Source organism: Balearica regulorum, chromosome 2 (assembly GCF_011004875.1).
Source record: "Balearica regulorum gibbericeps isolate bBalReg1 chromosome 2, bBalReg1.pri, whole genome shotgun sequence".
Taxonomy (NCBI): Eukaryota; Metazoa; Chordata; class Aves; order Gruiformes; family Gruidae; genus Balearica; species Balearica regulorum.
In genome coordinates, this window is record NC_046185.1 from 50,143,061 (window position 1) to 50,160,941 (window position 17,881).

The 17,881-nt window shown below is 43.3% G+C and overlaps 1 protein-coding gene across 9 annotated transcripts in view; it reads left to right on the top strand.

The window, feature by feature from the left end:
* CHST9 (carbohydrate sulfotransferase 9) overlaps positions 1-15,494 on the top strand; it is a 99,699-nt gene extending 84,205 nt beyond the window's left edge. For 7 of the 9 annotated variants that reach the window (XM_075744190.1, XM_075744192.1, XM_075744194.1 and 4 more), the window contains one exon: positions 13,950-15,494. In XM_075744190.1, the coding sequence (XP_075600305.1) occupies positions 13,950-15,047 (1,098 nt within the window). In that variant the 3' untranslated portion in view covers positions 15,048-15,494. Of the gene's footprint in view, positions 1-4,915; positions 5,042-13,949 lie in introns of all 9 variants that reach the window. The other 2 variants (XM_075744187.1, XM_075744188.1) reach the window with 1 other exon arrangement.
* The last annotated feature ends 2,387 nt before the right edge of the window (positions 15,495-17,881 follow it).

Consider the following 17,881-nt stretch of genomic DNA (forward strand, 5'->3'; position numbering starts at 1 on the left):
GCTCACACTCAGCTTGTTCTCCAGGACCCTCAGGTCCTTTCCTACTTACAAAGCTGCTTTCCAGCTGCCCAGCCCCCAGCCTGTACTGGTGCCTGAGGTTTTTCTGCCCCAGGTACAGGACATTGCATTCCCCTCTGTCAAATTTTATGAAGTTCCAGTTTACCCATTTCTCAAGTCCATTGCGGTCCCTCTGAATGGCAGCATAACCCTCTGGTGTGTCAGCCACTCCTTCCAGTTTTGTATTGTCTGCAAACTTGGTGAGGGTACACTCTGTCCCATCATCTAGGTCAGTAACAAAGAAGTGAGACAGCTTTGGACCCACCATTGACCCTGGGGCACTAGTGATTGGCCTGCAGGTGGCTTTTGTGCACAACCATTTGAGCCTAAGCAGTTCAGCCAGTTTTCAGTCCAACTCACTGAATGCTTTCTAGCCTGTACTTCATGAGGATGTTATGGGAACCAGTGCCAAAATCCTTACTAAGTTTGAGATAAACGACATCCAGTACTCTCCCCTCGCCCACTAAGCCTGTCATCTCATTGTACAGGGCTATCAGACTGGTCAGGCATGATTTCCCCTTCAGATAGCTATGCAGCACGAAGTCCAGCTGGAGGCCAGTCACCAGTGGAGTACCCCAGAGGTCACAGCTAAATAAAATACTGTTTAACTGCTTCATTACATACCAGGGTGATGGGACGGAGTGTACCCTCAGCAAGTTGTCAGAGGATACAAAACTGGGAGGAGTAGTTGAGACACCAGATGGGTGTGCCACTGTTCAGAAGGGACCTCAACAGGGTGGAGAAATGGACAAACGGGAACCTCATGAAGTTTGGCAAAGTGAAATGCACCTGGGGAGGAATAATCCCCTGCTCCATTATGCTCCCAGGAACTGAGGTCGAGCTGACCAGGCTGTAGTTTCCTTGATGCTCCTACTAGCCCACCTTGAAGATAGGAGTGACATTTGCTTTCATCCAGTCCTCAGGAACTTCCCCCATCACTACGACCTTTCAGAGATAATCAAGAATAGATTCACAGTGACATTCTCCAGCTCCCTCAGCACTCATGGGTGCATCCCATCAGGTCCTATGGACTTGTTTATGTCCAGTTTGTTTAAATATTCCCTCACCTGATCCTCTTCCACCAGGGGAAGTCTTCCTTGCTCCAGACTTTCCTATAGGTCTCAGGGGCATGGGGTTGTTGAATGCCAGTCTTACTAGTAAAGACCAAAGCAATGAAGGCATCAAGATACTCAGCCTTTTCCATGTCATCTGTCACCCAGTCCCTAACCAATTCAGCAGTGGGCCCACATTTTCCCTAGTCTTCCTTTTGCTGTAGAAGCCTTTTTTGTTGTCTTTCACATCCCTCCCATGCAGGTTTTGGCTTTCCTAACCTCATTCCTGCATGATCAGACAGTGTCTCTATATCACCCCAAGTGACCTGTCACAGCTTCCACCTCTTGTATGCTTCCTTTTTACAAAGTTATCTTTTTTTCAGAAGCTCCTTTTTCACACATGCAGACCCCTGCCACCTTTTCTTGATTTCTTCCTCATGGAGATGAACCATTCTTGAGTTTGGAGGAGGAGATCCTTGAACTTCACCTAGATGTCCTGGACCTCTCTCCTCTCTAGGGCTATATGCCATGAATTTCCTCTAAGCAGGTACCTGAACACCCCAAAAGTCTGCTCTCCTGAAGCCCAGGGTTGTGACCCTGCTTTTTGCCTTGTTCCCTCTTTTCAGTATTCTGAACTCTGCCTTCTCATGCAACTGCCATCACCCTGACCTTTGTTTCTCTGACTAGTCCTTCCATGTTTGTAGGTGTGAGGTCCAGCAGGCAACCTCTCATTGTTAGCTCTTGAATCACTTTCATTAGGAATTTTTCATCAATGCACTCACCAAACCTGGATTGCTTATGCCCTGCTCTGCTGCAGGTGGTTAAATATCCTTGTGAAGACCAGGGTCTGCAAACATGAGGCTTCTTCCAGTTGTCTGCAGAAGACCTCATCTACTACTTCTTCCTGATCAAGGGCTCTGCCATAGACACCCACCACAGTGTTAGTCATGTTGGTCTGTCCTCTAGTCATGACCCACATGCTCTCCACTGACTCTCATCTGTGCAAAGGCAGAGCTCCATGCATCCCCAGTGCTCCCTGACTGAAAGAGTGACTCCCTGCCTTGCTGTCCCAGCCTGCCCTGTCTGAAGAGCCTGTATCCATCCATGGCAGCTCTCCAGTACTGTGAGCTGTCCCAGCGCATCTCTGATCCCAGTGAGACTGCACACAGACCTCTAATTCCTCCTGTTTGCTCCCTGTCCAGCGTGCAATAGCATACAGGCACTGTGGAGGGGCACCCAGTGGTTTCCCAGGGAAGGTATGAGAGCTTCCCCCATGGTGCTGTCCTGTGAGTACTCGCTTGTTTACATGCATATGCTTGAGGTGGGCACCTCTAAGCCCTGTCTGGTTGACTACGAGATCCCTCCTGCTCCCCCTGCACATTTTGTTTACCAGTAAGCAGAAACTGCACATTTAAAAAATTAATTTTCCATTTGTTATGTGATATCTGATCAGATAGGAAAATCAGACAGGAGAAAATGTTCAGGTTTGCCCTACACATAACATTTGTTTTCTTCCAGCCTGATCAGGGCTGTTCCTGATACCATCCTCTGCCCCCTGTTACCAAGTTCAGGTAACATAACAGTCCTTCACTGATTGAATAATATATAATACCAAGATGATGATGAATCTCAGAAAAATGCAGGAGGAAGTATTACTCAAATAAGAACAGCAGACACTTTCATTTGAGAACCTTTTCAGCATCCTTTTGGAGGAAACCAGTTCTCAGGCTGTATAGACAGGAACATACATGCAGTGTGTGAATTCAGTTTTATGAAGAATGATTCTTCATGTGGAAAAACAAGCATTGGAGTATGCCACAGACTAAAACAACTGGATGTTTGATAGAAGTATTGAAAGAAAGGGTGTGAGGTTTGAGCAATGAAGGGCAGTACAGGCTGGGAAGTTGGGTTGCAATCCTCATTCTCAGATTTCCAAGCGTCCCTTCTCTCTCTGTAAAATGGCAAGGATTTTGTATCAGTGTTAATCAGAAATTAGGAATCACAATATTCACATGGGGTAGGCAATTATTATCTTTCCTTGTTTTGCAGACATGGAAAAATGAAGTGTGAAGGTCAAGGGACTTGCTCAAAGTTACAAAATCAAACACTGTGGTTCTGGCCGGTGTGCCTGCCCTTAACCGCAGCACCGTTCTTTCTCATTATTCCTCTGCTTCAAGGCGGGATTGTGCTTGAACTAGTGAGTGTTTGGATGGCACACTGATCATCTGTGGCACTGCTTGCAGAGTAATGCATACTGAGTGGATAGCTTACAAAAAAAAAACCAACAAAACCTGCTACAGAATAAACTAGGATATTTTCTTTCACCTATGATAAACATGAGTTAGCCCCCTTCAGCGGAAACAGGGTATGCTACCTTTCAGTCAGTGTGAGGAGGGAGTGTGCAGTGGATAATCCCCTTTGTAAATTCACAGCCTATTTTGTCCCACAGTAATTTATGAATGCAATCAATTCTCAAGTATTAATATTTTTTGTAAAATTGAACACATGAATTTGTTTAAAAGTGTATGAATGTAGACAAATGCAGATTTGAGGGATTGCCAACCCAGAGTACATTATACATTTCTATTTATTTTTTATTTACCAATAAAGTCATCTACTTTCAATCACAATTAGCATTTAATTCAGGGGAAAATACTTCGAGCCTCTAGAGATCTTACTGTATCTTCCAAAGCAATTTGGGGGAAATTGAATTCTTCATGCCTGAATATACATTAATATTCTTCAGCTGAACCTAGTTTGATTTGAAACTTTTCTTACTATTTCCAAATGAGCAAGATGTCTCATTTATGCTGGAAGATACGTGTGTTTACCTGCAGACAAGATAGAAATGGATTCTGTTTACTGGCAAAAAAAATCCCTGTGGATTTTGCCACAGCCACTAATGTGAGAAATACTGTTGTGTATGCAGAAGCACAGCATTACATTACAGGCCTTTCTTCTCAAAGGGAATGGTGGGATTTGTGGGGAAGGAGTTTGTCATCTTCATTTTTACATTTCACCCATTGTAAATGCCCTGGGTGCCCTAGGGAGACCTGTCCAGTCATGCTGCCAGGCCATCTCCCTTTCAGTCCTCCTGCAATAACGTTTGAATCCGGGGATGATTTTAGCCAACTTTGACATAGCTATAAGAGAAGAGCTCAGCGATGTAAAGGGTGGTGGCTGTTCAGAGGGGAAGTTTTGTTCTGGCTGGGGAAAAGGCAGCGTGTGGTATCCCAGCTCTGTACCCATTTCAGGAGAAGACCAAGGGCTGGCTGGCTGGCGAGCACGAATGCAGGTGGTGAGCCACCACTTTGCCCACTGCTGCCAGTTGGTACGGGCAGGAACTGAAAGTGCTGGCCAGGGAGAGATGGGATGGGGAAACGTGATTGAAACCCCTCCAAAACTAGGCTACCATTTGTGTTTGCCACTTGTAAAACCATCTTGTTGAACAGCTGGTTTGTAGCTTGATGTTTGCAGCTGAAGTAATTTCTTTTAAAGGATTTGGTACCCAACTTGAAGCCTTTTGGGCTTAGGATGATGTTGTTTCCCCATATAACACATGATCTTTGCCCCCTTTTTATTCCAAATATCTTAATGGCCATCCAGGCTCTGCATTTGGCTACTCAGAACAAACATCTAAGCAACTATTTAGGTGTCTATATTTTCACTGTAGTTGGGGGGGGGGGCAGGTTTGGAAGGAAACTGAAGTGCCTAAATTCAGTTCAAGTCCAGATCTGCAACAACCTCTGCACATTCGTGACCTCCCAGAGGAAGCAGGTGAGCCTTGTAAGCTTGTTCCTCTGCAGGTACAGGTGTGCCCCAGTGTTGGCAGGACTGACCCAACCCAGGCACTTCTTATCTCATTGAGGTGGAAACCCAGAAACAGCCATCTTGCCAGGAAAGCTCATACCTGCCAGATTGGACTACATGAGGTATGGGTATGCCATGTGGTCTTTTTAATGTGGTGCTAGGGTATCTGTGAAAACTAAGTCAGTGATTCCCTGAAATAAGGAAGTCCAGGTTCATTTTCTTCCTCTGCCCAAGCAGATTCAAGCCTAGGACTTCTGCTACCTGTAAGACCCATCTTTCATCCCTCCTGTATATAAAAGTGAACTGGGGAGACAGAGAGGCTTCTCTGATGTCTGGTGGTTACAGCACTCCCTGGAAGAAGGGAGCCAGCGTTTCAGTCCCAGCATGCAGGGTTAGTTAACCTCCAGGGTTAATGCCCAGCAGTTAGTTCACCCTCCCCGGGAGATATGTCCACTCATGCAGACGGGGTCATGGGGACCGGGTATCCCCTGTGCAGGGTGGGTGTTGATGAGCAGGTGCCAAGACATGGTCCCTGATACCTCTGGATAAAAACATGTTGGTGTCTAGCCTCAAGCATCAGCCCTTGTCTTTAGAGAGGAAAACAGATGTTGTTTAAAATATGAAATGTGCTCAAAAATGCTGCCTGGCTTGAGTTGTGAACTTGCAAGAGGCATTATTTATTTTCTTCTTCATAAAATGACTGTGCATATGAATTACCATGCACTTGAAATTAATGATTTTGAGAATTGCATTTATCAACAGAAGGAACTGTTTAGGTTATTTGACTTGCTTCTGTGCTTTACATAGGCATGTTAACATTATTTAATGAACTCAAATAAGAGACCAATATGTAATATACAGAGATTCCCTGAAAGTATCGTCTTCAGATGATACATATAGTAAACCTAACAGCCAGTGGAATCTGAGAGTCTTTTTCTAATGTTATTCTTCATAAAATGAGTATTGCGTGCCTAGTTTGAGTCCATTTTGAATTTCAGGTTGTTTAAGCTGCTTTGCTATGACATTGTTCTGTACAGAAATAAGAGTGAGTGCTGATGAGGATTTCTGACCACTGACTGCAGTGGCTGACCTAGGTTTTATTAACAGAGTTTATAAAGAGAAGAAAGGCTGAGCTCAGAATTAAATGCTGTTTGAACATACTGGTTTACCTGTACCTATAACAAGTGTGACTGCATAGGAAGGAGGTTAGGCTAAATATGGCCAAACGTTAAATGGTCCACGATCTGAAAGTTGCCTTTTGTTAACAGTACATCTTAGCTACACATCTAGAGGCAAGCACTCCGTGCAAACTGGCTGCAGACTGTCCAAGCACAAGCTGTCTGGGCTGCAGTGGCTCTGTGCTTATTTACAAGTCTGTAAGTTATGCTGCAAAGCCCCATGAAACTGCTGTCAGAAAGCTAGAGAAGCAGCATCAGCATTGCACTAGCCAGAAGCCAATTTATCATTACCATCGATCAACCTTGACAATTATTTCTTTATTAGTAATAACGGAGTGGGGTGCTTGTTTTTATTTTCAATACTTGGTTGCAGTTGTCTTGGTGAATCTTAAATCTGTCATGCAAACTTACATGTTACTTAGTTTCTGATAATAATAGCATCTTGATTGGCACTTTTCCTATTATCTGTGCCTTGATTTTTCTTATTCTTCCTATTCTGAGCATGTTTTGGAGAAACCAAATGTTTTGACTGTGAGGGCAGAAACAGGAGGGAGTTAATTCCAGTTTCGAACAAGAATTGGCAAGTAAAATTAGAGATTAATTTTCTTCATCCAACTTGCTGACCATATGAATCAGCCTGTGGCTTGCACAGACTGTCTTGCCTCATTAGTGTGGGTGACACCGTGCTTTCTGTAGACGAAGGCAGGGGGTAGGGAGAGGAGGGGAGCCCTCTGCAAAGCCAGGAGTTGTGTATCTGTGAGGGTCGCAGGCAGAGACAAATGGGTTCCTCCTGTCCCCTTATTAAATGGGGATGGGACTGCTACTGTGGTCCTGATAATGTTACTGTTTATCTTACCCCATTGGGCCTCTTCACTTTCTCCATTGCCTGTACCCCTGGGTTGTTCTCCTCCAGAACAAGCTCTGGATTCATGCTCTCTTCCATACCAGTTCATTTACTGACACTTGGCCACGCCGTGTAAAAAAAAAAAATCTCTTTCCCTCTGCCCTTCTTCACTCACTTTGTGCCCTTGCCATAACTCCAAGTCACCCTGCATCGAGATGCTGAACTTTCTGCTAACAGATTCAAGGGACAATAGTCACTGATTCACAAAGCTCTGTTTTGAGAAGCAGTATTTAAAATGACTGGTATCTGTTAATTAAAATTTACCTGCAGTATTTTTTTTCTTATTATGATCGGTTATTCTCATTTGTGTCTGGCTTGGTGTTCACAAGTATCTCCCATGAACCTAACTGTATTTCAGCTACAAACTGTAAAGTTTGCCTCTCAGTCTCTTCAGTAAGCTCTGAGCACCTCATATAGTCTTTTCCTTTTTCTTCCCCCCCCCCCCCAACTCGTTTAGTGATGTTACATATGCTTGGTACAAGCACATGTGCTTTAGGGATATGTATCCGATAGGAAAATGTGGTGTCTGTTATAGTAAGGTTTTGCCTTGCAGGACTGATGGCTACACATACAAAATATTCCTAGATCTTAATCCAGAGGAAAGATAAGCTTGCTGCTATTTTGTGGGGGTTTTTGAGAACTTTCAGGAGCAGAAGGAACTATGAAAGTTCATAGCACAGTTGTTTCATTCTTCCTTTTCCATAATGGAATTGTGTATAAGCCACAAGGTATCTCTGACAGAAGTACCACCGCTAAACTTGCAGTGTTAACAAGGAATGTCAACTCTGGCTTGTGAGGAATGCAGCAGTGGTGATTTGCCCTGAATAAATTAGACAAGCCAAACATTCATGACTCCACTGGGAGGTGAGGGGTTAGTGGTGCCTATCTGTAGAGTAGCTGTTTTAAGCACAAGTGATGAATCAAGAGGTTTATCTCCACTGCACAGACGGTGAAGCACCTCATCAGCAAATATTTCGTGTCACTTGTGGCCAGCCTGGATAGTCTCTCCATGGGAAGTCCTGTAGGGATTTGTTTAGCTTACCAACATTACACTACACAGCTGCTATGATATGAGAAAGTTGTGAGCATATTGAGGTGTTAGCTCAGGTAGCATAGTAGTAGAGGAGTCTGGCCATTCTGAATTATGTTTTGCAAATAGTCTTCTAGCACAAAAAAGTTAAGGATAATCCCTCCTTCTGGCACGCTTAAGAAAACTTGCTCATACATGTGTGAGTATAGTTCTGCATGTTTTTGTAGCTAAAGTGAGGTAGTAATAGCTTCGGGCTTCAGTGGCTTGCTGACGATAGGAGTCATGCAAACTTTTCATCATATTTCAACATACTAATTCTGAGACATCTGCCACAATCGTGGACCTCTGCTGAAAAAATCTTTCTAACTGTGCCCAATTATGTGAAGAATTTGATATTTTAAGCAAATGAGGTTTAGGCTGAAACTATATATTACCTTTTCAAAGACGCACGTACCTACAATCCCAGTAAGAGGATGTTTGTTTTGTAGCCCTCCAATATTCAAGCTGCCTTCATCTAAATACCTAAATTGAGAGACTGATCTCCATGTGTTCTCTGATCAATATAGAATCAGAGAGTGAGTCAGAAAATGAACCTTGCCTCAGAAGAGCCTTTCTCTGTTTTCTACAGAGAGATCCTAGGTAAACAAGTAAGGTCTTGAAATTATGTGGTCATTATAATACAATCCCCATGTAAGAAGCAACATAAAGAAATGCACTTATATGGTGAAGTAAAGTATCTAGTGCTCTCAGTTCATGCTGAACTTTGGCACTGCTGAACACGTCTAGTACCAAAAGACTGGGATGTAAGTGAAGATACCATATACTCCAAGCATATATTTCAGACTCCTGTCATTTCATCACTGGGGGCCCTTTGCTTCTTCCCGTGGGTAAGTTTCCATGAGTATGTACTGCAGAACCCCTGCCTGGGTTGATCAGAAAACACAAATGCTCTGTACTTCTAAATACTTGTTTTTCTTAAGTTTCATCTGCAAAAAAAAAAAAAAAAAAGTTTCAGCCTGTTCTTGTCTTAAGGAATGAAGTTTTTTATCATCTTTGAATATCCATGTCTTTGCAGAGCACCTATATTAACTATTTAGTATAATAGTTCTGAGAGGGTCCTCAGGGCACTCCACAGTAAAAAGCAGAGCACAGTAGGCTCCCAGGTGATTTATGCAGTTGCTCCTAAGAAGCATCTTAGAGGACTATTTCAGGAAATGTGTTTTAGGACAGAAGAGATACTAGCTAGATGTTGAGAACCAAACCATACATTACTAATACTAATGTAGTAATTTGGCAGTGCAGAAAAGCATGATAAAACAGAGTATTTCTTTCGTCTACTATTCTTTGTCCTACATTTTCTGTTAGGCTCACTTAGTTTTATTATTCTTCTTAGTAGAAATGAAGATCCAGCACTAAAGCATTTAGGAAACACAGCACTGTCTGCACTGCAGGCCATTCAATCTTTGTAAATCAGCCCTGGAATATCATCCTTTCCGATACATCATTATTTTTTTGCATGGTAGGTTGCTCTAATTGCAAACTGTCTAGATGAGATCCCACCTGTGCATTGTAAAACCACCACAAAGCATAATTGGATGAGTCTTAACCATTCTTGGCAGTAGTCAATCTCTTCTACTCCAGTGGATTGTGAAGGTATTAAAGGAAAGGACAGCTTCAATGTGTGTAAAAGAAGGTATTGGCTACTTATTTTTACAGTGAAGAGAAATCCTTTTGTAGATGGGGAGGAGCAGGGAATCTCCAGCAATAAAAATGTCAAAAAAGATCAATGAACCCATTAATGAATTAAAAATGCCTTTTGTTTCAGCAGCTTCACTGAGTTGCCTGCCAGTACCCAAATACCACACTAACTGTCTGTTAAATTCCTTTTTTCCTTGCATTTAAACTAATTTTTAAATCTGACTTCAGTTCCTGCCTAGCTAAAGGGAGACAGAGGCAATGTGCATACTCTTCTAAATTGGACTTGTGGCCATTTCTTAACTTCCTTTCAAATGTGTTAATGCAAACAGAAAACAAGGCACTCTCCATAATTAGTGGTAAAGGTGCAACACTTCACTGGATTTTAATTCTTGGATGCAATGTACGCAAGGTCGTCAGTATGGCTCAAGGACAGTCTTGTGTCTGTCCAAGGTGACCATGGAGTTCATCTCCCGTGCCAGGCAGCTTTCCCAAACTTAGCAGCTCTTTGGAAAGCCATAAATGGACATCCCTGCACTTGGACACTTGGCTCAGAGAGTTTGGTAAGGACTGTTTGCATGAGAAGACCTGGATCCAGAGTTAGCGACTGATATGGGATTACCTGTGTGCTGCCTGTTGTTGGTGTATGTTCAGGCGTTTTCCAAAATAATGGTGCTCAGCAGCTTGCGGGGTGGACTGTTAGGAACGTACGTGTAATGGACAAGGGTTTTTTTAAAAATGTTTATTGTTTTTGCAAGTCTCTTCTTTTCCTGTTCCCACTGTCAATAAAATCAACATAACGTGTAGTTGTTCAGATCTTTTACGTGTCATAAAATGGGCATTGAAAAGTCACTGGCACCAAGAGGAAGCCAAAGAAGGCACCTCACTTAGTGTAAGCCTAGTACTGTAAAACATTAAAATCGTTTCAAAGTGTCTGGCTTTTAGCTCTCTCATGCATATAAGAGTGGTAGCAGCTAAATATGCCAGACTGTCAGGTAGTTTTGCTTAAGAAATATGGCACTATCTATTTAAAAATTTCTGTTAGTTTCCCAAGAAAAATTTCTAGTTAAACATTTTTCATCAAAAGGCTGGATTCATCCCTTCATTCATCTCACCTTTACTAGCTACTAACCTAGTTACTCAGGCAAATATATCGGAACGTTTGATCTCTCTCTTTTTCTTTTTTCTTTTTTTTTTTTTTGAGTTGGAAAACTTCCATGTCAGTGTAACAGCCATTTATGCTTTTGAAAATTATCACTATCCATTCCCATTCTTAGATACTACAGCCAGCATTTACTGCAAGCGCTATCCCTCATGGAGCTTATAATAACATTTATTAGCCAATACTGCTGTATTCACTACGGGATATGTGTCTCAATGACAAGGGGAAGTGGAGAGGGGAAGCAACTAATAGTATTTTACATATTTAGATAATTTTTTTGTCCTTAGAACTTCCCGTGTCACTGTTTTTCCCCTAGGTCTTTTTTTTTTTTCTCCTTCTGTTTGGGGCTTTTTTTTCCTGATAGATTCTTTCTTCTTTTGCCTGATTTCGCTTGGAGGGAGTCCCTTTCAAGTGACTCCCACTGTGCATATGTTGTTCCTTTAGGGTGTTACCTGAGATTTCTCTGAATACTTCTGCCCATCCTTCTCTGAAGTCTTTAATCCCATGAAAAATCCTTCAGTAGTGGTTCCTACAGCTGCATTCGCAGTTTCCGAGACTGAAGTGGAATCTTCTTCTGGTATCTCCATGGGTTATTCCCTGAGGTTGGTCCTGGATCCCAGGCAGACGGTTTGACATGTAACAAAATCAAGACCACACACCTTTCAGTCTGTCCTTTTCCCTCTTGGCCTGGTGGAACCGAGGCATCTTCCACTAGTTCAGGATGGCAGGATGAATTCAGAAGGATGAACTTCTCCTCTGAAGTGTAGGGCTCATTTTAGTGCCTTTAGTTCGAAATTCAAATGGTTTAAGTGTCTCTGCACTGAAATATCTCCTGAAATAGACTGCTAAATTCAGATTACATACCATAGGAAGTTGTGAGGTACTGCTGCCCTCTCTTGAATTTTTTCTGCATTGGGGGACACCAGTACAGTCACATATCACTGGAGACTGTCTTGTAAATCATAAAATTCCCCAGAGCCGCACTGATGAGTTTACACTCTTTGGTTACTTTAGCAGTGTAATATAACTACTTCTGTTGAGCCTGGTATTGTGTGGTTGATTTCTGTGTATCTCACATTTTTAATTTTCACCTTTTTAAGATCCAAGTTTTTCTTTTAAGGTCAAAGCATTTCATTTATTTGTAAGTCTGTGGTTCTGCAGTAGCACTTGTAAGCTGCCATTCACTGTGATGCCGAAATTCCCATTAGGCTCATAGTCATCCCCTGTTTTAACTACTTTCTGTTATTACACACTAACTATGCTCCAGAATTCTTTCTCTCCTAGGGCAGAAGGGATAAATCTGTAGGCACATATGTTTCATTTGTTTTAGAGAATGAAATATTAGACAACAGAATTTAAAAAACCAAATTGTACTAGAAAAATTGACCACACCAAACTGAAAGAATTCAAGTATCCTATTGCATCTCTGAAAACACTGACCTGCCCTCTCTCACAGATGTACAAGTCCTGCATGGCTCTGATCTTTTGTTTGCTTTCACCAATACAAAAATCATTTTACCCAGTTCAGTGAAAACAAAGACCTGATTGTCAGTGGTTTGCAGCAATACAGAATAGCCTGATCCCCCTGTTTTGTTTTTGTCATTGGAAATTATTACACTACAAGATAGGCTAATTTTTCTTCAAAATACTTGTTTTTCCATAGGCTTTATTTCAAACTGGAACTCAAATTGTGTTCCATGCATTACCATTTCTTACATTATTCCTCTGAATTTTTAACAGCCTTATTTGAGTCGGTCTATGAACTTTGCCATCCCCCCAAACCCACATTTATGGTCTGCCAGTCCACAAATCAACTTTCCAGTAAATGTTTAATCAGTTTATGGCAGAAGAGTCTTTTTATGTAGATTTCCAAAAAAGTTAGACTTATTAAAGCAGTTGGGCAGTCTGTGCATGTGTGTCCATCTAACCATGTGGCTACCTGGTATTTGCAACAGGATGTTTAAAACCTGTTGACCAGCATCCCCCCCAAGCTGCAGAAGAGCAATGAAAATAGGCAGCTGTATAGATGTCTCAATGGTTGTCTACTAACAGGAGAAAACATCCACAAGCCTGAGTAAACATAGGAGAATCCTACTCAGGAATGAGAGAGCAGAAATACCTTATACTGCAAGAAACGCTTCAGTCAAATTGTGTGATACAAGACCCTGAAAAATTTGACGGCAAAACGCAGATCCGAGCTTTGCCGTTTCTGCAGCTTGTGGATTGCACGGTGGCTGGGGACATTAAAAGAGATGTTTGGGAGGAAAGTCTCATCTTTTCACATTCTTCGCGGGGTCACTAGTTGATGTTTAGTTAGTTGATGTCATTAATGTTGATGTTTAAATAAGTCGGATGGAATAGGCTCTAAAGGCACCTATCTTGCCTTATCAGCTGGGAAAGCAGCTAGCTCAGGTGCAGGCATCTGTGTGGCAAACACCTGTATGTGCAGGCAGTCCGGTGCATCCCACTTCCACGATCTCTCTGTAGGGGGACAGGAATAGGACCTTTCTGGAGGGAGGATTTTATGTCACTACCCCCTGCTCAAACCCACTGATGCCAGCTATCCAGGAGCCCTGGGTTTGTCCCCTACCACCCCTGGGGAACAAGGCCTGCTCCAAGGCACAGCGGTGGAAGCGGATCCAGCAGCTCCTAGTGTGACTGTGCCAGTGCGGTCCGGAAGGCTGTTAGCGGCCATGCAACTCAACCAGTGCTGTGGCAGGGGAAAATGTGTTCGGTAGAGAGAAGCACCTGGCCACCCCTACCAGGACTGTCAGCCTCCCTGTGTGAACCTCTTCTGATTTCTCAAAAGGTGTGGCTGAAGCTATTTATTTCTGTAGGAAGACATACCGTATGCTAACAGGTAAGCTTTAGAAGCATGTATTAAAGTAATTAGCCTAGCTTGTTGATAAATGAGATGTATCGATCAGGTGGTTCAAAAGAGACTTTGTAGTACCAAATGCGGCTTGGTCATGAGCAGGCACCACCATCCTTGCTGCTGTTGCAGTGTGAATGGGTTGGGCTGTTGCTGCGTTGTAAGCTCTGCTCCTTTCCATGTTTGCAGGATTTCACGCTCCCACCTCCAGGGACGCCGAGGAGAGCAGCGTGGAGCAGGAGCACTCCTCCTGGCCTCAGGAAGCACAAGATGGCCATGTCAGGCAGCAGGCACTGGTGGAACAAAGCTGACCCTTTCAGTGTGGTGGCTGCATCCTTGGTGAGCCAGCTGTCTGACCAGCAGAAGATGAGTGAGTCCCCTCTCAGCCGGTTCAGAGGGGTATATTTACCTCCTGCACTGCACCCTTTAAACAAGACGTTCATCAAGGGTGGCAAGTGGAAGGATGTGGATAGTGCCCAGGAAAAGCGCAGGTCCTTCCTCCGTGACTTCTGTAAGAAATACAACAGCAGAAAGAAGCTTCAAACCCACCTCATGCACCTGGTGTCAAGAATTTACGTGGAGGACAGGCACAAGGTCCTCTACTGCGAAGTGCCGAAAGCAGGCTGCTCCAACTGGAAAAGGGTCCTCATGGTGCTCAATGGACTCGCTGCTTCAGCACACAACATTTCCCACGACGATGTGCACTATGGAAAGCATCTAAGGAAACTGGACAGTTATGACCTAAAAGGGATATACACACGCTTGAACATGTACACCAAGACCATATTTGTACGTGATCCTATGGAAAGACTGGTATCTGCCTTCAGGGATAAGTTTGAACATCCAAACAGCTATTACCATCCAGTATTTGGGAAGGCAATAATTAAGAAGTATAGACAAAACGCAAATGAAGAGGCATTGAAAACAGGATCAGGAGTTAAGTTCAAGGAGTTCATCCAATATTTGTTAGATTCCCATCGCCCAGTAGGAATGGACATTCATTGGGAGCAAGTCAGTAAGCTCTGCTATCCCTGCCTCATCAACTATGATTTTATAGGAAAATTTGAAACCCTGGAAGAAGACGCCAATTACTTTTTGCAGCTGGTAGGTGCTCCGGCTGAGCTGAAGTTTCCTAAATTCAAAGACAGACATTCCTCTGATGAGAGAACAAGTGCAGAAGTAGTGAGGCAATACTTAAAGGAATTGTCTAAGGAGGAGAGACAGCTGACCTATGACTTCTATTACTTGGATTACTTAATGTTCAATTATACATCACCAATTGTATAGCACCAGAATAGCTTCAGGCTTCTGTTAGATATTTATCATTTTTGGATTCAAAACAACTACTTTGATATTAGCCCTGAAAGGAAACAAAGTTACTGCTAAGTGGAGTTGTCTTGACTTAGTGGGGATTTTATAAGCTAGAGTGACATCAACTGACATTAAATTATAGGAGAATGTGCAAAAAAAAGACCTGTAAACAGCATAAATTGCACTAAAATGCCAGAAAGAGCTGCTTTTACCATTATGGATTATACTGTGGAAGTGGTAGCACAGCCAGCTGTTGCATTAGCTTACCTAATGTTCTTTTAAAGGTTTAAGAAAAAAGCATTTAGAGTAGCGTGATTCTTTTTTGGTGTGTGTGCTTTAGAAACTGTTTTTGAAACTATTTTTGAATGTATTTTTTATTTTCTGTCACTTATTAATAAAGAAACATTGGCTAATTTTCTAAAATGTTTGCAGCGTTCTCAGTTGCAAGGCTTGGTTGTTTGATTACCATTAGACTGTAGCTGGTTTTAGACCTGATTGGTTTTTATTGAAGGATGCTTTTGAATACAAATGCATAAATCTACAAATAACACAGCAGCTCAGCTGTTGAGCAGAGTAAGTTTGGATAAACTTGCAATCTAAGGTCATGGTCCACTACTCTGTTTTGATTGATGCACTAGAGTTGACAAGCATGACCCTTCTTTCAGAGACTTGCCACATACATTAAAATTAACATTTTAATTTATGATGAAGTCAACCACATGATGCATATTGTGGTCCTAATATTCAGGATGGTCTTCATCTTTGGTGACAGGGAAAAGTCTTAGGGTGGTAGCTACGGGACATTATAAGGTCTGCACTGAGAAGCATCTTCATTGCAACTGCTGTGACCACTCTTGGTCTGCCAGTGTCCAATCACCAGCCCAGCTCCCAGCAATTTGTTACGCAGAAGGTATGTATGCCTATTGCCTCCCAAACCCATGAACTGGTTTTGTCCCCAGAGCTTCCTGAAGTCACCTGTGTTTTTCTGTCCTTCCTGCCTTTTCAGCAGCCAGCAAACCCCAGGGGTTATGTGGTGGGATGGGTACTGGTGATTTGTCCTAGAGGCAGTTGTGTCCAGAGTCCCACAGCCCTGGTTATAAAAGGAAAAGGTACCTTCTCTCCTCCTCTTCTCTCTCCTCCTTCAAGTGCTGTCTGACGAACGCATGCGGTCGTTCCTGCAATCTGCAGTTGCACATGGTGTTGTAGGATGGGTGGCCAGGGTGTCCCAGGAGGAGGAGAAATCTCTGCAAAATGGATAGGGAGAAATCCCTATGTCCTTCCAAAATAAAGATGACACCTATTCTTTGCTTCCCGGAGTGGTTTAGGGCATCTTGCTCCAGCATCTTGATATAGCAATTTGTGGAATAAGGAAACACACTGACAGGAAACTAATGCGAGTAAAATGTCCTTCTCCTCTGTTCCCAACCACTGTTCATGACTAGCACTATTGCTCTCCTTTCCCTCATCTCAGGCAAATGTACCGCTTCCACAGTCCTTCCACAGGAGTAATTATGGGTCCCTGCTGAAAGAAGAGACCATTTCCTATGTACCCTCGCTGCTCGTTTCTCCCTCAGTTTTCTTCTCAGGAGAGGAAAAAAGCCACCTCCAGCCTCTGTAGTACCAGTGTGTAACTGAGCAGGCTCTGCACACCTCCTTTCAGCAGGACGAGCCGCTCCATGGGGAAAAGGGAAAAGCATGCTGGGCAGCCCAAGTCAGAGGTGGTGCTGTATGTGACTAGCAGCACCCGTAGCCAAAGCCAGCCTGTTCCCTGGGGCCATGGAGCAAAGAGGAGGAGAAGGAAAAAGCCCACAAGCCATCATCACCATGAGGTGTGGAGAGGTGCAGGTGTTCAGCACCAACGAGTGGGTGCAGGAATGCCTTGGACAGGTAAACACGCACAGTTACTTGTGTGAGCTGCTGCTGTGCCTAGATGGACCCATAGGTGTTTGCAACAGGATATCCAACCGTTGAACTGCCCCAATGCATGCCTTTCCTCTGGTGAACAATGTGTCTCTAAATCTACCCCTTTAGACTCAAGATGGTGTCTGACTCCCACCTTCCCTGGGAGAAATTTCTCCCGATTTTCCTGCGTGCTCTGTCCAAGAGCAGGGAGCACCAGATCTGCACCCCTCTGCCCAGTGCACCCTGGGGAGCGCAGCTGCCCCACGGCCGAGGGCTCAGCCCCCGGGGCACCATGTTGGACCAGTGCTTCCTTGCAGCCGCTGTCATGCTGGACACCAGTACACTGCCACTCCAGTGCTGTGCACCATGCTGGTTAATGGCTCTTATTGAGTTCCCATGTGTCTTTACCCAGCATGATTTTTTTCTTTCATTTGGCCATGCACTTTCATGACTGTTGCTTCAGGACTATGCATTAGGACATTAAAGAGCAGCTCCTGCCAGAGTTTTGATTTTGTGCCACCCAACCTCCTAACTCATGTGAAGACTGCCTTAGATTTCACTGGGATTTGACCTTGGTGTAAAAAGCATCTTTTCCACAGATGCAGCAGAGCTCTCTAGATCCTCTGCTCTTGTAAGTATTGATTCCCACCTCAAATCCTGAATGAATCTCTCTTGCCTTGTAGGGAGGCCACTGAAGGTGTTAAATGAAAAATAAATATCCAACCTTTGGATGTCTATATATTTGCTTTGTCTTGTCTGTTGTGGATGTGTATTAATTATTTGTTAATTTAGAGACAAAAAAAAATGTCTCATGTACCAATATTTTCCAAGAAACATGTGAGGGAAAAAAGTTTAACATGCTAATAAAGAATGGAGGCCAATTTGTACATGAGTTTTGTATGCATTCA